This window comes from Diceros bicornis, chromosome 26 (assembly GCF_020826845.1).
Source record: "Diceros bicornis minor isolate mBicDic1 chromosome 26, mDicBic1.mat.cur, whole genome shotgun sequence".
Lineage (NCBI taxonomy): Eukaryota > Metazoa > Chordata > Mammalia > Perissodactyla > Rhinocerotidae > Diceros > Diceros bicornis.
Genome location: NC_080765.1, coordinates 21,952,528 through 21,973,455, shown reverse-complemented (window position 1 = coordinate 21,973,455; position 20,928 = coordinate 21,952,528). Strand labels below are relative to the sequence as shown.

Genomic DNA, 20,928 nt, shown 5'->3' with positions numbered 1-20,928 from the left:
GCCACAGGGCAGATGGCTCATTTGGCCCCAGGGGGCATTTACTCTTTCAGCTCGGGTTGCTCTTTGCTTCCAACAGAGGCTCTCTGTGTGACACAAATCGTATTTTATTCTCGAGGCCGGGATTGGGCTCCTTTCACACCACTCCCTTTGCAGTGATGTCCGATGAACACCTCTCACACCTCTGAGCGGAAGCTGAGGTTGCAGCCTGCCATCTTCTCAGCATAGTCGGTGTCAAAGCGCTCGTTCTGGGCCACAGTGAAGGTGGTCTTCCAGTCCCCTGCGACGCCTGGGGAAGGAGGGAGGGAGGGAGGGAGGCTGGAGGTCCTGGCCACAGAGGAGGCCCCACGTGGCTCGGGGCCGGCTCTAGCTGCTGCCTCCACCCTTGCCTCCCCACATGCCCGTCCTGGGAGGGCACCCACCTTTCCTCATGAAGGCGGAAACGTTGTGGTCCATGATGTCTGGGGGGATAGTGCTGTAGTTCGCCATGGGATTCTTCTTCATCTCCTTGAAAGATGTGTGCTGGGCAATGTGATCTACGGTCTCTTCTGGCAGGGAACGCCCCACAAACTCCAGGATCTTCTTAATCTCCCTTTTGGGGTTCTGGAGCAGCAGAAGGGCTCTTCAGTGGAGGTTTGGGTTGCTCACTGGGCAAACAAAAGGGAGGCCCCTCTCTAACCTCTCTGGGATCTCTCACTTCCGCTTAGAGACCTCAGACCCAGCTCCTTGACTCTCTGCTCCTCTCTCCACGGGGCAAATTAAATTGCCTTCTGCCCTGTGGTCCTGGAATAAGCTCTGGCTCCTTATGGCTGAGGGCAGGCCAGTGCTCTTTCATAACTCTGGCCGCAGGGAGAAGCAACAGCAGTAAACGGCTGATTGCTGGTGGCACAGTTTGGTGACTCAGGTGCCAGGAGGTAAGAGCTGTACGAAGTGCTGCCGCCAAGGTGGCACTGCAGCTGTGAGTCCGGGGCAGGGAAGGCGGTGTGGGGGCCGCCCTAGGGGACGGGGGCTTAGAGGGCCTTGGCAGGTCCCCGTGAGGTTCCCGCCTCCCCCCCCCCCCGTGACATGGAGGGAGTGGTGGCAGGTGCTCTCACCTCCTTCATGTCCTCATAGAAGAGGTAGAGAACAGGGTGGGTGTGACTCAGCTCCCACCACTCCTGCACGTGCTGGTACCAGGACCCATACGACACTGAGGAAAAGGGCAGGGGGCAGAGACACGGAGGTTGGTATTAGTTTGCGCTGGCTGGCCCTCAGTCCCACCCACTCCTTCCTCTAGAGTCAGGCCCACCTTCCCCAGCCATGAACTTCTCCAGGAAGCTGTCCCAGGTGCCAGGGTCAGGGTGCACTTTGGCCATGCGGTAGAAGTGGTAATAGGAGACGGCCACGTCCTTTGCGTTGCGGGCGACATACACCACCTGTAGAGGCAGATGACCCCCCACCCCCCGTGTCATCACCACACAGCACACAGGCACTAGACATTCCCCGCTTCACGGCATACCTGCGAGGGAGGTTACCTCCTGGTTTGACCAAGGGGGAAACAGGCTTAGAGGATGAACTGGTCGTGCTCCCATGGGTGTTGGCATCAGTGAGCTGGGATCTGAACCCTGCTCGGATGCCCAAGTCCTGGCCTGTCTCTGGAACCACATTTTATACTAATCTGATCCCCTCAGTGCCAGCATACCCACATTGGGAACAAGGTGTGCCAGATGCCCACCAGCCCCCTCCTCCATGGGCCGGTGGGCACCCAGACTCTGCTCTTCTCAGCTCTGTACAGAGGAGGCTCCCTTTCACTGGTCATCTGACTCCACCAGAGCAAGAGGCAGATGGCCTCCCGCCTTAAGGTGAGACGGCGGCTGGAGGAAGTAGGAGACCATCCCAGAAGGTGGGCCAAAGCAGGGATGGCCCCAGCAGCCTCCCTCCCTGGCTTCCTCTGCCACTCACCTTGACCTTCTGATCCAGCAGGGTCTGGGGGAGCAGGGACAGCGGCAAGTGTGTCTTGAGGAGCCGTGGGGCTGGTGTGTCTCTCAGAACCTCGAAACCTAAGCCGTGGGTAGGGAAAGGTCTTCTGAGCTGGAGCCCTGGTCCTCCCACCCTTTGCTCCACTTCTTCCCAGCGCCCTGCCACACACCTGAGGGAAGCCCTGGGACCTTAAACTCAAGGAAGGGCACACGGATGATGACGGGGGCCCTGCGACACTTCTCCACGTCACCACCCTGGTAGATCATGTCCAGGACCTCGCTCACCCAGGTGGTGCCTGGAGAGGGAGGGAAACAGGAGGTGAGCAGGTCTGAGGGCATGCCCTTGCTGGCCCAAGGCGGGGACTGCAGCCCAGGAGAAGGGTGGGTGGTAATGAGGATCACCTACCAGATTTGGGGTAGGTGCTGATGAGCAGGTCGTCAGGCCAGGCGTGGAAGCTCTGCAGTGGCCCCAGTGCCTCCGCAAAGTACTTGATGAGAGGGACCCCCTTCACATACTCCAGTGGCGGGCGGGAGGTGTCCTGGACCTGCTCCATGCTGCTGTGTCAGGGGCCAGAGTGTGGCCTACTTCCCTCAACGATGTCACAAGAATGCCACCTGTTGAATTCTTGCTTTAAGATGAAGTTGAGGCTGAGGGAGGCTGAGCGACTTGCCCACACCCACAAAGCTAGTGAGTGGTGGAGATGAACTCAAAGCCAGATCTAACGCCTGCACAGTGGGTCACAATTCTGGCTACTCCTTTGATTTACCAGCAGAGCTTTGAAACTCCCAGTGCCTGGGCCCTGCCCCAAGCCAGTTAAATCACTCTCTGCAGACAGGACCCAGACAGCCGTTTTTTTGGAAGCTCTCCAGGAGATTCCAACAAGTCCTTGAAAGAAATACTCCTCTAGGACCTGCCTGACCTAACTCCCTGCCAGCCAGTTTTCTGTCTTACTCCTTCCTGCTTGGCTCCCAGCCTCCCCCCGTCATCCCCTCCTTAAGTCCCCTGGACCCCTCACACATGGAAACTTCCTGAAGGCTGGCCGGGCCTGTGATCCCACTTGCCCAGCCACACCCCATCTTGGCTTGGGGTTAACACAGCCAGTTGAACAACGGAGCTTGTTTTGGGGGCCAGAGGGTGGTATGCGAATCAGCAAGACTGTGCTGACTCAGCTGAAGAGGCCGGGCTGGAATTGGCAGATTGAGATGGGCTATCCGTGGGGAAAGGGCAGGGACGTTAGAGGCAGAGGCAGAGAGATCAAACGGTAGGATAGCAGCTAGCAGTGCAGGGTGAGGGAGGTCTGGCCCAGCCTGTCCCCCCACTGGCACTCACCTCACCTCTCTGATCTTGGCCTTCTGACCACCTCGCTGAGCTGTGGCTTAGCGTGGGCGCAGTGTGGTGAGTGCAGAACTGCTCTCTGAGCTGAAGGTTTTGTAGGTCCAAAGTGGGAGGGATCTGGAGCCAGCACTGGGACTTGGCTTTCCTCCAGAAAGGAAAGGGTGGTGTCTGGGATGGGAGGACCCTCTGTGCTACCCTCCTTAGCACCCCAGCCGGAGCCAAGCTTACAGTGGCCTGACAACCCAAGATGTGGGTTTAGCATGTAGAAAATAAAAGACGGACTGCAACTAGACAAAAGCACCCAACCGTTTTCTTTTTGGTTTTGTTGTGTAATCCTGGCTCCTTACTTCCCCTCTAAACTCCGCCCCTGCAGGGTGTCCCAAAAGACAACTCTTTCTAACTGACCCGGTCCAGAGAGGGCAGAGGAGTGGAGGGGAAATCTTGATGGCAAGGCATGGGCTGGGCCACTCACCTGTCTGCTGGTTCCAGGCCACTCTTAAAGACGCCAAGGGTTCAGGCCGGGGGTGGCCCCACAGGAACTGCTGGCTCTGACCACAAGGGCAGTCCAGAGCGATGTGGGGGGGCAGGGTGATGGGGTCTGGGGCAGAGCAGGGTAGGGCAAGCTCTTTTTGAGGCAGCATAGGATAGGAAAGAGCGAGAACGCTGGAGGGTAATAACCCTGGGAGTGAGCCCAGCTCCACGGCTGCCGTGGGACCTCATGGAGCCTCACTCGTGGTTGCTGGAAGAACAGTGGTCCCTAGAAGCTGCTTTTGTTTCCCTGGGTTTGAAGAGGGCTCCACAGACAGAGATAAGGTGTTAGGGCTGGAGAGGCACAGGGCCTCTGCGGCCAGAGCATCCCCCCTGCCCTCCTTGGCCTTCGTGCTTACTATTTGTTTTCAAGTCTCAAGTCAAGCTGGTTACTGGAGGTGGGTGGGTTCTGGGTCAAGAGTAAAGTCTCCCAAGCCCTGAAAGAACTGTGTGACCTCAGAAAAAGCTTGCTGGGGAAAGCTGAGGCAGAGGAGCCTCCAGGCAGAGGCTGGTCCATGCTGGGGCCAGCGGCCCCTCCTCCCTCCTCTGGTCTCCTCAGGACCCAGTGACTGGTGGGGCCTCTGCGTCCAGCTCCACTGCCCCTCCTGCCCCCGGCAAACACCAGAGGTATCCTTAGCTCAGACTTTTTATTGTACTCAAGTAAAAACGGCCCAGAACCGCAGGGGGTGGCACAGAGGAGGAGTGGGTGGAGCTTTGGCGATGCTGAGGATCAGGTCTCCAGCATGTCTGTCCAGTGGTCCTGTGGGGACAACAGTGTTGGTCAAAAGAAGCCTAGAGGATGAAGTAGGGTAGAGAGGCTGGAGCCAAAGCCGCTTCTCACCTCTTCTAATTCCAAGTCCTCTTCTTCCTCCTCGGTGCCCATCTGGCACAGCCAGATCAGATCTCCCCACAGCAGTGAGTTCTTACAGCTACCAAGGGGTGCAGTTGGTGGGAGATACAGAGTCAGGCATCGCAGGCCTCCAGGCCAGGCCCTGGGTGCCAAGATGAGGGCTCAGCTGCCCCGGGCCTGGACCTTGACAACTGGGTACCATCTTCCCAGAGCTAAACCAGGCTAGGGTAGGGGTGCTGGACTCACCCAGGGCATTGGCCCTCTAGGGGCAGAAGCTGCCCTGGCTCCTCCTGCAGGAACTCCTCTGCAAGGCAGATCACATGGGCCCTTAGCGGGCAGCCAGGGTGGGGGCAACACAGAGGGTCCTCTTCATCCTGTCAGAGGTGGCAGGCAGGTAAGAGGAAAACGGGGTAATGACGTAGCTAACACGCATGACGAGTTCTGTGGACCACTGTTCCAGGAGCTTTACATACGACAACCCTATGGGGAACGGACTGCTATTATTTGCATTTTATGGATAAAGAAACAGGCACAGAGAAGGAAGTTACAGTACTTGCCCACAGGGACTAAGTTGGCCAGTTTTCTCTGAGAATTAGCAGTGATTATATAACAGCATGGCCACCGCAACCAGACCCGTAGTTCCTTACAGGCTATGTGATCTCAGGCGGGTCGCTCAGTCTCCGAATGGCAAGTACTCACCTTCCTTACATTCACTGAGAGCTCAACAGAAGTCAGGCCCATCATCTCAGTTAATCTATTAAATATTTACTGGCCACCTGGTCTGTGCCAGACCCCGTTTACAGTAGTGAACAAGAACTGCCCTTGTGGAGTCCAGTATGGGGACTTGAAGCACACACGGCTTCAAGCCTAGCCCGCGAGGCCCTGCACCCTTCAGGGAGGTACATGTTCTTTGTGGAGGTGCTTAAAACTTGGTTTCGTCCAGTCTCTGCAGTGGAACTGCAATGACTTTACGAAATGGAGTACTGCCTTCCTCTCCTAGAGATTCACGATGCAAGTTAAGATATTAAAGGCTCTGCCAAGTTCTACAACAATTTCTTTAACTCAGTGTTTCACAAAGTTGCTGGCAGTGGAATACATTTACACTCTGGTTCTCAAGTCTGGCTGCGCCCAGAGGGTCTGGTTTAATTGAGGTGGAGCTCAGACGTTGATATTGATTTAACCTTTTATTTGTATGTAATTTCAGACTTACATAAATGTAATATTTTACCACATCTGCTTTATCATTCTCTATGTATACACACCCTTTTTTTTTCCTGAACCCTTTCCGTTGCAGACACAATCCTCTTTGACCTCCAAATACATCAGTCAGTATTTCCTAAGGACAGTGACACTCTTTTACAACGGTGGTACTACATGTCTGAAAGTCAGGAAATTAACACTGATGTAAAACTATTCACTAACCTACAAATCTTATTCAGATTTCATCACCATCCACTAATGTCCTCTATGGCAAAAGAAAAGACCATCTGTCTAGCCCAGATCACCACTGCATTTATTATCAGGTCTCTCCAGTCTCCTTCAATCTGGACCAGTTCCCAGGCTGTCTTTGCCTTTCATGACCTTGACATTTTGAAGATTATAGGCCAGTGACTTTGTAGAATGCCCCTCACTTGGGTTTGTCTGAGGTTCCCTCAGGGTTACATTCAGGTTTTACGCTCTTGGCAGTAACAGCACAGAAGTGATGGTGTCCCCAGCGCATCATATTAGAAGGAGCAAGACACTGTCCCGTGGGTTAAGGTGGTCTCTTCCTGGTTTCTCCCGCATCCAGTTATTGCTGTTTTCCACCACGTAATTAGTAAGTGTCTTATGGAAGATACTGGGAGACTATGTAAATGTCCCATTTCACATCAGACCCACTAGTTTGGGCATCTGTTTACGATTCTTGCTTAAAACATTTGGGATTTTTTTTTTAATTCCCCAGGGGATTCTAATGTCCAGCTGGGGCTGAAAACCACTCCATTAATATCTCACAGAATACAGCTTAGGACATGCTACCTAAAACCGTGTCCTCCTCACAGGCCCAGCAGCAATGATCAGACTTTCCAAGTTCCCTTTGGCCTCCTTGCTTTTACTCCGTCTCTGCTTTCCTGGATGCTGACGGCCCTGTGTCCCAGTGCTGACAAGCCTGCGGGGGGGGCTAGCTGAGCCCTCCCAGGGTCCTGCCCAGGAACGCTGAACTGCGACGCCCCGAGCACATGGGGCAAGGTGTTCACCCTCCCTGCTTTGGTTAGCCCGCTTCCCTCTACCAAGGCTGCCCCCATTCTGGCCTCTGCCTGATGAGATCCACAAGAGTCAAGTCCTCTAGGACGCCCACTGGGACACTGTCTTGTGCTGTGTTCTCATGTGTCTCCCTCCCGATGAACAAAGGCCTCAGAACCACGTGGGCATTTACCAAAGGTTTGCTAGAGGAATGGTGGAGAGTAGATGACCCAGAGTGGAGTCTGTGCTGCTGATTGCTGTTGAAGTATTCTTTGGGGGACCTTCTCCAAGGTCTAGGATAAAGAAGCCTTCCTCCCACAAGGATTTCTTCCTCCCTCAAGAGAATTCCTGGGGCTGCAGCCTTTCGGGGACGAGTCCCCTCCACCCCAGCTCTGCTCTGAGCCAAGAAAACTCCCCACAGTCCTCTGGACTGTCTCCTGTTACATGTCCCGCCTTGGGCAGACCTGACTTTGACCTTCTGTCCTCCGAATCGCAGGAGGTTGTTGGAGGCTGCCAGCACTCAGCAAAACTTCTTCAGGATTTGTCAAACACACACAGGCAAAGGCAGCTCTCTCTGCTTTGCTTATGTCTCTAGGATCCTTCGATTGTTTTGGCCTGCTACTTCTTACTGTCTCATCAGTTCTTTCATGCTTTTCACATTAAGAAACACAGACGTAGGGTTTCTAGTTTTAGGCAGTAGGTTCGGTCTGAGTTAGCCGGCCTCCCGCAACCAGAAAAAGAAGCCTGTGCTTCGTCCTTCATCCAGACCTCTTCTCTCCCTTCTCCCCAACCTCAGCATCCTCCGGAAAGCCCTAGATAAGATTGCAGAATCAAGTCTCTGTTGGAAGAGAGGCGGATTGGTGAGTGAGAGACAAGTTCGGCGTTCCTTGACCAGGCGGAGTGAGGGGCCCTAAGAGCAGCGTCACGTCTCCCTGTGGAGGAGCCTGGAACCTCAGCCTGGTGTGATCATTCCGTGGGCATCTGACAGAGAAGCACACCTGTGCAGCCTGGGACTGGGGTGGGAATGGAGAGCATGCCCAGTGCTCAGGCAGGGTCTCCCAGTTCTCCCTCTGCAGACCAGGACGATTTGCCCCGCTCCCTCTTGTTTCTCCCTCTTGATCTACAGACGGGGCAGTCACCTTCCTCCTTCCCCCGACTCCCATTTCTTGACGTGGTGAGAACCTGGCTGTTTTTTGAGAGCCACACCCCAGGTGTCTTGAAGCCAGCCTTTCAGGCAGAGTTTACACAGGGTGTGGCTTGCAAATGCTTTCAGACTGAGGCTTTCCCACTTCTCTCTTGCTGAAGTGCACGTAAGTGTACCTACAGCCGGCTGAGATTTACACTCACTGAACAAACGGATGTAACCAGCACCCAGGTCAAGAAACACATGACAGCACCTCAGAAGCCCTCTTTTGCCCCCTCTAGTTCCCTCGCCCCAAGGGTACCCACTAACCTGATGTCTCACCAATCAGTTAGTGTAGCCTGGCCGTCTCTCTCACCGTGGGCGTCTAGTGGGAGGGGCAGGGATCACATCTGGGCCCTTGGTGCTAACTCGGGGGATGGGGCTCCAGGCTGAACTCCTCTGACAGCTCCACAGGCGTGCTAGGGTGGGTCTGGGGACAGGCACCTGTCCCTGGTGCCTCGAGCTCCCTTCCCACAGCGGCCAAGATCGCGGGCCTGTACAATGACTCGGAGCCCCCTCGGAAGACCATGCGCAGGGGCGTGCTGATGACCCTGCTGCAGCAGTCAGCCATGACCCTGCCCCTGTGGATCGGGAAGCCTGGTGACAAGTGAGGGCAGGCCCGGGGGTTGGCAGGGAGCTGGCATGGAAGGGGCTAGGACTAACACTTTCTCCCACCCTCAGGCCCCCACCCCTCTGTGGGGCCATTCCGGCCTCTGGGGACTATGTGGCCAAACCTGGAGACAAGGTGGCAGCCCGGGTCAAGGCCATGGATGGGGATGAGCAGTGGATCCTGGCTGAGGTGGTCAGTTACAGCCATGCCACCAACAAGTGAGTGGACACCCAGCTCTGTGGGCCACTCTCCTGTCATCACACCTGCGTGGGCTACTCCTTTGTCACCCATCTGCAGGACAGGAGAAGAGCTTCCCCACAGGGTGCCTGTGGGGACGGGGATGGCAGGTGAAGCGAAGCAGCCGGCTCCTTGGGCTACTTCTCCTCCCCGCCCTGCTCCTTCGCCTCCTCACCCTGCTCTTTGCCCTCCTCACAGCTCCCCAACTTGCACCTCCCTGCATCCACCATTTTCCTTTCCTTCTCCTGCAGGTATGAGGTAGATGACATTGATGAAGAAGGCAAAGAGTGAGTGTGCTGGCCAGGGAGGGGCCGTGAAAGCCTGGGGGACAGCCGAGCTGCTGGGAAGGAACCCCAAGCTGGCCATGGGTTCAGCTAAGCCCCTCCTCCAGGAGACACACGCTGGCCAGTGGCGCATTATCCCACTGCCCCAGTGAAGGCCAACCCTGAGACGGACCCCGAAGCATTGTTCCAGAAGGAGCAGCTCGTGCTGGCCCTGTATCCCCAGACCAACTGCTTCTACCGTGCCCTGATCCACACGCCCCCACAGCGGGTAAGGCAGCCCCCAGGGGAGAGACTCTCCAGAGACCAGGACCGGGATGACCAGATGGGTCGTGGGGTCATCGTCCCACTTCCTTCCCCTCTTCTCATCTCACGGCCTCTCTGGCTGGGAGGGTCCTGCGAGTTGCCCTCCCTCTTCTGCTCATGCTCTGCCCTGTAACTCCCCTCCTGCCCTGTCCTCCAGGGCAGCGCCAGCTGACCCTCCTCTTTCCCACCCTAAGAGCCTTAGCCAGTCTCGAGTGCAATGGAGCCTGTGTGTCCTCTAGTCTAACCTCGCTTTTGCACTGAGATGAGCAGCCTGAGCCCTGAGCCAGGAAGCGCCATGCCCAGGGCCTGTCTTCCCACCCCTGCCTCCTGCACCACTGCCCCTTTCCTGGCCTGAAGCTGCTCTCCCTTGTGCTCCTGGGACATTGCTGGCACCCTGCTCACCCATCACCTGATGGCAGTTTCAAGGCTGTTGTCCCCTCTTCCTCCAGGATGCCTGCCCACTGCCCTCTAAGTTGTCCTTGATCCCTTTAAGCAGGGTCCCCGAAAGGCACCAGAGCCTCCAGTTATGCCCACCCATGTAGGCAGTCTCCCTTCTCCCTGCTCTGACCCCCTACCCTTGGCCCTCTGTTGCTGAGGAAAGAGCCCTGTAGTAGCAGGGCCTGGGTTCCAACATCTAGACTTCTTGAGCGAAGAGGAGGACAGGAGAGGCTGGGAGCCTAGGCACCCGAGGTTCCTGTAGTTCTAGGCCTGGGGGCCTCTGACCAGCCCCTCCTATCTGCCCCCTGCCACAGCCCCAGGATGACTACTCGGTCCTGTTTGAAGGCACCTCCTATGCAGATGGTTACTCCCCTCCCCTCAATGTGGCCCAGAGGTACGTGGTGGCTTGTAAGGAGCCCAAGAAAAAGTGAAGCAGGCTGGCAGATTCGCTATCGCCTGCCACCCTCAAGCGGGAATGCAACAAAAGATTGTGTGAACAAATAAACATTCTTCCCCCTTGCCCGTGTCTCCTGGGTTTTACTTTTCCAGATCCTTCTTCCCTGCCCCATGTAGGGCGAGTTGGGGAACTGGAGGCCACAGGGCAGATGGCTCATTTGGCCCCAGGGGGCATTTACTCTTTCAGCTCAGGTTGCTCTTTGCTTCCAACAGAGGCTCTCTGTGTGACACAAATCGTATTTTATTCTCGAGGCCGGGATTGGGCTCCTTTCACACCACTCCCTTTGCAGTGATGTCCGATGAACACCTCTCACACCTCTGAGCGGAAGCTGAGGTTGCAGCCTGCCATCTTCTCAGCATAGTCGGTGTCAAAGCGCTCGTTCTGGGCCACAGTGAAGGTGGTCTTCCAGTCCCCTGCGACGCCTGGGGAAGGAGGGAGGGAGGGAGGGAGGGAGGCTGGAGGTCCTGGCCACAGAGGAGGCCCCACGTGGCTCGGGGCCGGCTCTAGCTGCTGCCTTCACCCTTGCCTCCCCACATGCCCGTCCTGGGCGGGCACCCACCTTTCCTCATGAAGGCAGAAACGTTGTGGTCCATGACGTCTGTGGGGATAGTGCTGTAGTTCGCCATGTGATTCTTCTTCATCGCCTTGAAAGATGTGTGCTGCACAATGTGATCTACGGTCTCTTCTGGCAGGGAACGCCCCACAAACTCCAGGATCTTCTTAATCTCCCTTTTGGGGTTCTGGAGCAGCAGAAGGGCTCTTCAGTGGAGGTTTGGGTTGCTCACTGGGCAAACAAAAGGGAGGCCCCTCTCTAACCTCTCTGGGATCTCTCACTTCCGCTTAGAGACCTCAGACCCAGCTCCTTGACTCTCTGCTCCTCTCTCCACGGGGCAAATTAAATTGCCTTCTGCCCTGTGGCCCTGGAATAAGCTCTGGCTCCTTATGGCTGAGGGCAGGCCAGTGCTCTTTCATAACTCTGGCCGCAGGGAGAAGCAACAGCAGTAAACGACAGATTGCTGGTGGCAGTTTGGTGACTCAGGTGGCAGGAAGTAAGAGCTGTACGAAGTGCTGCCGCCAAGGTGGCACTGCAGCTGTGAGTCCGGGGCAGGGAAGGCGGGGTGGGGGCTGCCCTAGGGGACGGGGGCTTAGAGGGCCTTGGCAGGTCCCCATGAGGTTCCCGCCTCCCCCCCCCCCCCCGTGACATGGAGGGAGTGGTGGCTGGTGCTCTCACCTCCTTCATGTCCTCATAGAAGAGGTAGAGAACAGGGTGGGTGTGACTCAGCTCCCACCACTCCTGCACGTGCTGGTACCAGGACCCATACGCCACTGAGGAAAAGGGCAGGGGGCACAGTCACAAGGGTTGGTATTAGTTTGCGCTGGCTGGCCCTCAGTCCCACCCACTCCTTCCTCTAGAGTCAGGCCCACCTTCCCCAGCCATGAACTTCTCCAGGAAGCTGTCCCAGGTGCCAGGGTCAGGGTGCACTCTGGCCATGCGGTAGAAGTGGTAATAGGAGACGGCCACGTCCTTTGCGTTGCGGGCAATATACACCACCTGGAGGGGCGGATGACCCCCCACCCCCCGTGTCATCACCACACAGCACACAGGCACTAGAGGATCTCCGCTTCACGACATCCCTGCGAGGGAGGTTACCTCCTGGTTTGACCAAGGGGGAAACAGGCTTAGAGGATGAACTGGTCGTGCTCCCATGGGTGTTGGCATCACTGAGCTGGGACCTGAACCCTGCTCGGATGCCTAAGTCCTGGCCTGTCTCTGGAACCACATTTTATACTAATCTGATCCCCTCAGTGCCAGCATACCCACATTGGGAACAAGGTGTGCCAGATGCCCACCAGCCCCCTCCTCCATGGGCCGGTGGGCACCCAGACTCTGCTCTTCTCAGCTCTGTACAGAGGAGGCTCCCTTTCACTGGTCATCTGACTCCATCAGAACAAGAGGCAGATGGCCTCCCGCCTTAAGGTGAGACGGCGGCTGGAGGAAGTAGGAGACCATCCCAGAAGGTGGGCCAAAGCAGGGATGGCCCCAGCAGCCTCCCTCCCTGGCTTCCTCTGCCACTCACCTTGACCTTCTGATCCAGCAGGGTCTGGGGGAGCAGGGACAGCGGCAAGTGTGTCTTGAGGAGCCGTGGGGCTGGTGTGTCTCTCAGAACCTCGAAACCTAAGCCGTGGGTAGGGAAAGGTCTTCTGAGCTGGAGCCCTGGTCCTCCCACCCTTTGCTCCACTTCTTCCCAGCGCCCTGCCACACACCTGAGGGAAGCCCTGGGGCCTTAAACTCAAGGAAGGGCACACGGATGAAGACAGGGGCCCTGCGACACTTCTCCACGTCACCACCCTGGTAGATCATGTCCAGGACCTCGCTCACCCAGGTGGTGCCTGGAGAGGGAGGGAAACAGGAGGTGAGCAGGTCTGAGGGCATGCCCTTGCTGGCCCAAGGCGGGGACTGCAGCCCAGGAGAAGGGTGGGTGGTAATGAGGATCACCTACCAGATTTGGGGTAGGTGCTGATGAGCAGGTCGTCAGGCCAGGCGTGGAAGCTCTGCAGTGGCCCCAGTGCCTCCGCAAAGTACTTGATGAGAGGGACCCCCTTCACATACTCCAGTGGTGGGCGGGAGGTGTCCTGGACCTGCTCCATGCTGCTGTGTCAGGGGCCAGAGTGTGGCCTACTTCCCTCAACGATGTCACAAGAATGCCACCTGTTGAATTCTTGCTTTAAGATGAAGTTGAGGCTGAGGGAGGCTGAGCGACTTGCCCACACCCACAAAGCTAGTGAGTGGTGGAGATGAACTCAAAGCCAGATCTAACGCTTGCACAGTCGGTCACAATTCTGGCTACTCCTTTGATTTACCAGCAGAGCTTTGAAACTCCCAGTGCCTGGGCCCTGCCCCAAGCCAGTTAAATCACTCTCTGCAGACAGGACCCAGATAGCAATTTTTTTGGAAGCTCTCCAGGAGATTCCAACAAGTCCTTGAAAGAAATACTCCTCTAGGATCTGCCTGACCTAACTCCATGCCAGCCAGTTTTCTGCCTTACTCCTTCCTGCTTGGCTCCCAGCCTCCCCCCGTCATCCCCTCCTTAAGTCCCCTGGGCCCCTCACACATGGAAACTTCCTGAAGGCTGGCCGGGCCTGTGATCCCACTTGCCCAGCCACACCCCATCTTGGCTTGGGGTTAACACAGCCAGTTGAACAACGGAGCTTGTTTTGGGGGCCAGAGGGTGGTATGCGAATGAGCAAGACTGTGCTGACTCAGCTGAAGAGGCCGGGCTGGAATTGGCAGATCGAGATGGGCTATCCGTGGGGAAAGGGCAGGGACGTTAGAGGCAGAGGCAGAGAGATCAAACGGTAGGATAGCAGCTAGCAGTGCAGGGTGAGGGAGGTCTGGCCCAGCCTGTCCCCCCACTGGCACTCACCTCACCTCTCTGATCTTGGCCTTCTGACCACCTCGCTGTGCTGTGGCTTAGCGTGGGCGCAGTGTGGTGAGTGCAGAACTGCTCTCTGAGCTGAAGGTTTTATAGGTCCAAAGTGGGAGGGATCTGGAGCCAGCACTGGGACTTGGCTTTCCTCCAGAAAGGAAAGGGTGGTGTCTGGGATGGGAGGAACCTCTATGCTCTCCTCCTTAGCACCCCAGCCGGAGCCAAGCTTACAGTGGCCTGACAACCCAAGATGTGGGTTTAGCATGTAGAAAATAAAAGACGGACTGCAACTAGACAAAAGCACCCAACCGTTTTCTTTTTGGTTTTGTTGTGTAATCCTGACTCCTTACTTCCCCTCTAAACTCCACCCCTGCAGGGTGTCCCAAAAGACAACTCTTTCTAACTGACCCGGTCCAGAGAGGGCAGAGGAGTGGAGGGGAAATCTTGATGGCAAGGCATGGGCTGGGCCACTCACCTGTCTGCTGGTTCCAGGCCACTCTTAAAGACGCCAAGGGTTCAGGCCGGGGGTGGCCCCACAGGAACTGCTGGCTCTGACCACAAGGGCAGTCCAGAGCGATGTGGGGGGGCAGGGTGATGGGGTCTGGGGCAGAGCAGGGTAGGGCAAGCTCTTTTTGAGGCAGCATAGGATAGGAAAGAGCGAGAACGCTGGAGGGTAATAACCCTGGGAGTGAGCCCAGCTCCACGGCTGCCGTGGGACCTCATGGAGCCTCACTCGTGGTTGCTGGAAGAACAGTGGTCCCTAGAAGCTGCTTTTGTTTCCCTGGGTTTGAAGAGGGCTCCACAGACAGAGATAAGGTGTTAGGGCTGGAGAGGCACAGGGCCTCTGCGGCCAGAGCCACCCCCCTGCCCTCCTTGGCCTTCGTGCTTACTATTTGTTTTCAAGTCTCAAGTCAAGCTGGTCACTGGAGGTGGGTGGGTTCTGGGTCAAGAGTAAAGTCTCCCAAGCCCTGAAAGAACTGTGTGACCTCAGAAAAAGCTTGCTGGGGAAAGCTGAGGCAGAGGAGCCTCCAGGCAGAGGCTGGTCCATGCTGGGGCCAGCGGCCCCTCCTCCCTCCTCTGGTCTCCTCAGGACCCAGTGACTGGTGGGGCCTCTGCGTCCAGCTCCACTGCCCCTCCTGCCCCCGGCAAACACCAGAGGTACCCTTAGCTCAGACTTTTTATTGTACTCAAGTAAAAACGGCCCAGAACCGCAGGGGGTGGCACAGAGGAGGAGTGGGTGGAGCTTTGGCGATGCTGAGGATCAGGTCTCCAGCATGTCTGTCCAGTGGTCCTGTGGGGACAACAGTGTTGGTCAAAAGAAGCCTAGAGGATGAAGTAGGGTAGAGAGGCTGGGGCCAAAGCCGCTTCTCACCTCTTCTAATTCCAAGTCCTCTTCTTCCTCCTCGGTGCCCATCTGGCACAGCCAGATCAGATCTCCCCACAGCAGTGAGTTCTTACAGCTACCAAGGGGTGCAGTTGGTGGGAGATACAGAGTCAGGCATCGCAGGCCTCCAGGCCAGGCCCTGGGTGCCAAGATGAGGGCTCAGCTGCCCCGGGCCTGGACCTTGACAACTGGGTACCATCTTCCCAGAGCTAAACCAGGCTAGGGTAGGGGTGCTGGACTCACCCAGGGCATTGGCCCTCTAGGGGCAGAAGCTGCCCTGGCTCCTCCTGCAGGAACTCCTCTGCAAGGCAGATCACATGGGCCCTTAGCGGGCAGCCAGGGTGGGGGCAACACAGAGGGTCCTCTTCATCCTGTCAGAGGTGGCAGGCAGGTAAGAGGAAAACGGGGTAATGACGTAGCTAACACGCATGACGAGTTCTGTGGACCACTGTTCCAGGAGCTTTACATACGACAACCCTATGGGGAACGGACTGCTATTATTTGCATTTTATGGATAAAGAAACAGGCACAGAGAAGGAAGTTACAGTACTTGCCCACAGGGACTAAGTTGGCCAGTTTTCTCTGAGAATTAGCAGTGATTATATAACAGCATGGCCACCGCAACCAGACCCGTAGTTCCTTACAGGCTATGTGATCTCAGGCGGGTCGCTCAGTCTCCGAATGGCAAGTACTCACCTTCCTTACATTCACTGAGAGCTCAACAGAAGTCAGGCCCATCATCTCAGTTAATCTATTAAATATTTACTGGCCACCTGGTCTGTGCCAGACCCCGTTTACAGTAGTGAACAAGAACTGCCCTTGTGGAGTCCAGTATGGGGGGTGGGAGAGCCTGACAATATAAATAAAATACATAGTATATCAGACAATAATAAGTGTTGACGCTAAAAAAAAAAAAAGAAGAAGAAGAAGAAAGGCTGGCAGGGAAGTGCACAAGAAGGACCAGCAACCTTAGATGGAGAGCCAAGGAAGACCTCAGGGAGAAGGAGAGGCGGCATTCTATCAAGACTGAAGGTCTAGGGAAGAACCTTCCAGTCAAAGGGGAAGGGCAAAGGCCCTGAGCAGGAGGGTACTGGTGTGGAGGAATGGGGGCAGAGAGGGCAGGGGTGTGAGTGGCTGCCCAGTCCGTCAAGAAACAGCTTGATCCTGAGTCCTCCGAATCCTAGACCCGCCCCTACCTGGAGACCAGGTGGAGCATCTCCCCTGGAGCGCCTCTCACCTGGAGCGCACGCGCGCACAGGGCGCAGCGGGCCTCGGCGTCCTGGTCCGGCGTGGACTCGGTGTCAGCAAGGGGAACGGTGCAGCGCCTCGCAGCCAGGGCCCGGGGCGGCGGAGGCCCGAAGGCCAGCGGCACGTGCGGCGGCGGCGGCGGGCAGAGGTCACGGCGGAAGTCGGCGCGCAGCCAGCGCAGCGTGAGCGGGAGGCGCGCCCAGGGCGGCGCGCGCAGCATGTGCGCCAGCACGCGCAGGTGGAACGCGAAGGCGGCCTCGCCGCGCAGGCGCGGACCCACGTGCGCCAGGCGGCGCGAGGCGTGCGGGTGCTGCCAGGCCCACTCAAACTGCGGGAGGGCGGTGCGGGGCTTCAGGGCCGCCCTGGGAAGAGGGCCGCGCGGGGAAGCTCCAGCCCCAGTCCGTCCTCCCGCCGCCCCCATTGCCTTTCTTACCCGAAGGGCGGCCACGGCGGAAGGGAAGCCGTGCACGATGAGCACCATCTCCCTGGGGAAGAGAACGAAGGCGCGGTCTGTGAGCCCTCCCACCCCACCCCACCCCGAGTCAAGTCGAATCCCTTCGCCAGGGTTATCCTCTAGTCCTAACCGAGAGTGGAGTCCTCACACGTGGCTTCAAGTGTAGCCCACGAGGACCTATCGCCTTCGTTGTGGTACGCCCCCTCGCACCTGCCAACCTCAGGCCCCACCTCCAACACGTACTTCACCGCTATCCTCAGTTTATCTCCTTTCAGGCTGTTTCTATTGCAGCCCCAGCCTCGTTCAGCAACCTCCTGTCGCTGGACCAAGCCTAGAATCAGTCCCCTTCCTACCCAACCCCGGTCTCTGTGTCCCACTGTCTAGTTTCACAGGGCTCCGCCTCCCCGCCAGGCTCCTCCCCTGATAGGCCCGCCTTCGCCCCAACCCTCGCCCCGCCCTCCCAGCGACATCCTGTCTCTCAGTTTCCACAGGGGCCCCGCCCACTGTCACTGGCCTCTCCTCCGCCGGGCCGGTCTGCTACCTGAAGCCCTCCTCCTCCTTGGAGCCCTGCTCCTGACCGTGACCCGTTCCCTCTTACCATGGCCCGCGCCCGCTGGTGCGCCAGGCCCCGCCTTTCTTGCGGCCTCCGTTGTGCTGCTGGGCCCGACGAGCAGGGTTGACGGTGAACCCGACGTAGACGCGGCCCAGGTGCCGAGGGTTCAGGCAGTAGAGCAGGTAGACGCCGAAGAAGCGGCCGGGACTCGCCGCGCCCTCCGCGGGGCCCATCGGGTCTTGTGGGTTGATTGCTGTGGCCTATGAGCACGGGGATGGCTGGGTGGCCAGGGTCGCAAGTTGCCTGTATGTGAAAAAAGCGCTTAGGGGAGATCCCGAGGTACCCTAGAGGCCACAGTCATGCAGGTGCGTGCCCCCTCCCTGGCTAGAGCTAGGGTGTCCAAACCGGCCCACAGAACCGGCTGCTGTGCAGGCGGCGGGCACCAATTAGCGTCCGCTCCGGCCGAGTCCGTCCTTATGCAGACTCTGATTGGCCGACTGCTGGTAAGCGCGGACACCCGAGACTGTTGGAAAGCTCGGCTTGCGGGAGGGCGGAAGTGCTGGGTTTACGGACGCCGTAGTAAGGGCGGAAGTAGAGATCTCAGCGGAAGTGGTGTCGGTAAGGGCGGAAGCAGTGTGGCCCGGGTCCGAGCCCGGGTGCCGCCCCCGCTGGGCTGCGGCCATGGAACTCAGCGCTGAGTACCTCCGGGAGAAGCTGCAGCGGGACCTGGAGGCAGAGCACGTGGTGAGTTGAGCGGCCAAGACTCGCCCAACGAGGGGAAAAGGGCTGCCGGGGGCAGGGTTTGGCACCATCCACGCTATTCTGCCCCATAGGAAGTGGAGGACACGACTCCTGACCGTTGCGCGTCCAGCTTCCGAGTCCTGGTGGTGTCGGCCAAGTTTGAGGGGAAGCCGCTGCTTCAGAGACACCGGTGAGGCCCCGGGAACACCTCGCTTAGCGCGGTCCCAGCTCCGGGACCACACCCCGGCCACTCCCCGCAGCTCAACTCCCTCATCCGAGCCAACGCGGTCCAGCACTGTGGACCACGACCCCGAGGATCCCGCCTTCGTGGTGTTTCGACTTAGGCCCTCTCCCAGCTTGTTCCCAGGTCCCCGGGACTACGACCTGGGAGACACTTCCAGCCGCCCGGGTCACTCTAGCTTCGGGGACCACAGCCCAGGTCCCAGTCTACCTTCTCCTAATCCCATCTCTCCTCCCAGGCTGGTGAACACGTGCCTAGCAGAAGAACTCCCGCACATCCATGCCTTTGAGCAGAAAACCCTAACCCCAGAGCAGTGGGCCCGTGATCGGCAGAAATAAGGGACCTGGACCAGCACAGCCATTAAATTATGAATTAGGGCCAGCTTCTGTGTCAGTGTGTTGTGTGTGGAAGGGTGAGAGGGCCCTGAGACTGAGTCTAGGGCCTGGCTTCTCCCTGCCCCGCCGCCATCCCTTATTTTACCTTGGGCAAGTCCCTCTCCACAGATAGGCCTGTGTCCGCACTTATAAAAAGTTTTGTTCTTAAGGTTCCTTCCAGGGCGAGCCTCAGAGGCCTTCTCTGTAATTTCTGGTAGACTGCTAGGGGTACTACCGCTACCCACCCATAGCACCTATTCATTCACTGTTGATGGGGGTTCCTGCTCTCTGCCTGCCTTCCAGATGCACAGATGAGAAAGTGCTCAGGGTTTCAGAAAGGACCCTGGCCAATTTAACAAAGCTCTCCCTTTCCCCAGCAGCATCCCAGTGTCAGAGGCATCATAGAGGATTCCATACTTCCCCTGCAAGTTCCCCCAGCCCTTCACAGCCTCAGGAATGTAGTATTCCAGCAGCGGCTCCCCAACACCTGGAATGCTGATGTTTTCTGGCCCACTGGAGAAGGTCCAGTGACCCCTTAGCCATGGGCTTAATGTGGGAAGTTAAGGGAGAGACCGTGAGGTTTTCAGGAATGGAGGTGTGGGCAGGGGATGGGGATAGGGTTAGAGGAGGAAAGTAAGGCCGACCTGAGCCACAAAATTGGGGCAGGGGATGCCCCTATGATCAGTTGTAAACAGAGGTGCCCGAGTTGGTGAGGCTCGTGCAGATGAGGTCCCTGAGTCCCAGGAGGGATAGCAAGTGACCCAGTTGGGGCCAGGGCTCTTTGGGAGAGAGAAATGGCAGGTTTCAACCATCCTACCCACCCTGTTCCCCTGTGTTTTCAAGGCCGGTTTCTTAGCCCCTAAGTTACCTCCACCGCCTACCTCCCCATCTTGTTCCTATTAGAGAGAATGGGCTGGTAAAGCTGGAAGTCATGGTCATGACAGGTTAACCCTTCTGGGTTCCAGGGATGCTTTCTGAACTTTTTTTCAGTTCCCCTGGGCCAGGAGGAGTGACTGAGTCTACTCACAGGTCTACTTCACTAGAAGGGCCCATTATCCCCAGAGAGGCTCCGAGAAGAGACCTCACCTCTTTATGAGGCCCAGGCTTCCAATTTTCTGATTCTCTTTACCACATCCGTGACTGGATCCACCCACTGCGTTCACAGAGCTGTGATGGTATCACTCCCTGTTTTATGGTTGGGCAACTGAGGCCTGGGGAGGAAGTGACTTGCCCAGGGTCACATCGCTTGCACAGGGGTTGAGACCAAAATGGGCAGACAGGGATGTTTGTATGGCTGCCTTGTGCAGCTCTCTACCCAGATAGTTTTCTATAGCACACTGAAGAGGGAGCAGGGGCTGCGAATGGGGCATTTAGTCCTTGCTGTGTTCCTTGCATGGGTGAACCAACCCTGCTGTGGCCAGGACACCCATCCCTAGTAGCCCTGTGTCCCAGCTCAGGGGGTCACCTGCTAAGCTGGGCATCAGAAACTGACTTCAAGCCCCCTCTTGATAGGGCCTGACAGATGTATTCAGGTCCCTCTCACAGGGGCCAGGCCAGGAGGAGCCTCTCGAAGGGCTCGAGAGACAGCACTGTGCCGGGAAGGCTCTGAACTAGAAGGGGAGAGACCTAGGTCACGAATCAGGATCTGTCCTTCAGCAAGCCCCTCTCCTGCTCTGTACCTCAGTTTCCTCACCTCTAAACTAGAGTTGGGCCATTGCTTTGGTTCTAAGCTTTTTCTTTACAAAAGGTCCCCTTCCTTTGATCCCTTGGGCTGATAGTTTGAAAGATGTCATGTAAATGCTAGTTGTTTCATTTCCCCAAGCAACAGTGTCAATACAGTTGCATGCAACCTGATGTGTGGTTGACTAGGAAAGGCAGATTTGGGGTAAACATGGGAGTTATTGAGGCCCCAGGCTAGGGCCCTGAGTACCTGAGACCTGCTGTCTCTGAGAAGGAGCTGGGAAACAGCAGGCTCCCAACCCACATCAGCATGGAGTGGCTCCCGCCCACCAAGGCCTTTTCCTGTGGTCTAGGGCATCCCCCCGCCCCTGCCACGGAATAGTCCCATCAAGGCTACGGAGAGGGAAGCTCAAGGGCAGGTTAG

The 20,928-nt window shown here is 57.2% G+C and overlaps 5 protein-coding genes and 1 pseudogene across 17 annotated transcripts; 2 read left to right on the top strand and 4 right to left on the bottom strand.

The window, feature by feature from the left end:
- Positions 1-88: 88 nt before the first annotated feature.
- Positions 89-4,405, bottom strand: LOC131422458 (sulfotransferase 1A1). Of its 5 annotated transcripts, none has more exons than XM_058569721.1 (9): positions 3,764-4,405; positions 3,286-3,436; positions 2,362-2,570; positions 2,126-2,251; positions 1,939-2,036; positions 1,286-1,412; positions 1,092-1,186; positions 420-600; positions 89-286 (listed from the first exon to the last, which is right to left on the bottom strand). In XM_058569721.1, the coding sequence occupies exons 3-9, from the start codon at positions 2,507-2,509 to the stop codon at positions 174-176; spliced, it is 888 nt and encodes a 295-aa protein (XP_058425704.1). In that variant the 5' UTR covers positions 2,510-2,570; positions 3,286-3,436; positions 3,764-4,405; the 3' UTR covers positions 89-173. The 5 variants fall into 5 exon arrangements, with proteins under 5 accessions (XP_058425704.1, XP_058425703.1, XP_058425701.1 ...); XM_058569720.1 differs by having other exon boundaries at positions 3,286-3,431; XM_058569718.1 differs by having other exon boundaries at positions 2,362-2,584; positions 3,286-4,405.
- Positions 4,406-4,456: 51 nt separating this feature from the next.
- On the bottom strand, positions 4,457-5,410 carry LOC131421979 (structure-specific endonuclease subunit SLX1-like). Its single transcript, XM_058568851.1, has 4 exons — positions 5,369-5,410; positions 4,916-5,043; positions 4,661-4,748; positions 4,457-4,579 (listed from the first exon to the last, which is right to left on the bottom strand). The coding sequence occupies exons 1-4, from the start codon at positions 5,408-5,410 to the stop codon at positions 4,550-4,552; spliced, it is 288 nt and encodes a 95-aa protein (XP_058424834.1). The 3' UTR covers positions 4,457-4,549.
- A 221-nt stretch (positions 5,411-5,631) lies between these two features.
- On the top strand, positions 5,632-9,257 carry LOC131421978 (SAGA-associated factor 29-like; annotated as a pseudogene).
- A 1,368-nt stretch (positions 9,258-10,625) lies between these two features.
- Positions 10,626-14,956, bottom strand: LOC131422453 (sulfotransferase 1A1-like). Of its 7 annotated transcripts, none has more exons than XM_058569707.1 (9): positions 14,305-14,956; positions 13,827-13,977; positions 12,903-13,111; positions 12,667-12,792; positions 12,480-12,577; positions 11,827-11,953; positions 11,633-11,727; positions 10,961-11,141; positions 10,626-10,823 (listed from the first exon to the last, which is right to left on the bottom strand). In XM_058569707.1, the coding sequence occupies exons 3-9, from the start codon at positions 13,048-13,050 to the stop codon at positions 10,711-10,713; spliced, it is 888 nt and encodes a 295-aa protein (XP_058425690.1). In that variant the 5' UTR covers positions 13,051-13,111; positions 13,827-13,977; positions 14,305-14,956; the 3' UTR covers positions 10,626-10,710. The 7 variants fall into 7 exon arrangements, with proteins under 7 accessions (XP_058425690.1, XP_058425689.1, XP_058425691.1 ...); XM_058569706.1 differs by having other exon boundaries at positions 13,827-13,972; XM_058569708.1 differs by having other exon boundaries at positions 13,827-14,380; positions 14,720-14,956.
- Positions 14,957-14,965: 9 nt separating this feature from the next.
- Positions 14,966-17,711, bottom strand: SLX1A (SLX1 homolog A, structure-specific endonuclease subunit). Of its 3 annotated transcripts, none has more exons than XM_058569712.1 (6): positions 17,514-17,711; positions 16,895-16,946; positions 16,451-16,789; positions 15,457-15,584; positions 15,202-15,352; positions 14,966-15,120 (listed from the first exon to the last, which is right to left on the bottom strand). In XM_058569712.1, exons 1-6 carry the CDS (start codon positions 17,699-17,701, stop codon positions 15,091-15,093), a joined length of 888 nt encoding a protein of 295 aa, XP_058425695.1. In that variant the 5' UTR covers positions 17,702-17,711; the 3' UTR covers positions 14,966-15,090. The 3 variants fall into 3 exon arrangements, with proteins under 3 accessions (XP_058425695.1, XP_058425696.1, XP_058425697.1); XM_058569713.1 differs by having other exon boundaries at positions 15,202-15,289; XM_058569714.1 differs by lacking the exon at positions 17,514-17,711 and adding an exon at positions 17,159-17,298.
- Positions 17,712-17,827: 116 nt separating this feature from the next.
- BOLA2B (bolA family member 2B) lies at positions 17,828-18,833 on the top strand. The gene is given in 4 exon segments (XM_058569715.1): positions 17,828-18,013; positions 18,015-18,212; positions 18,302-18,399; positions 18,689-18,833. Coding segments are annotated over 4 exon segments (582 nt in total). The 3' UTR covers positions 18,789-18,833.
- Positions 18,834-20,928: the final 2,095 nt, after the last annotated feature.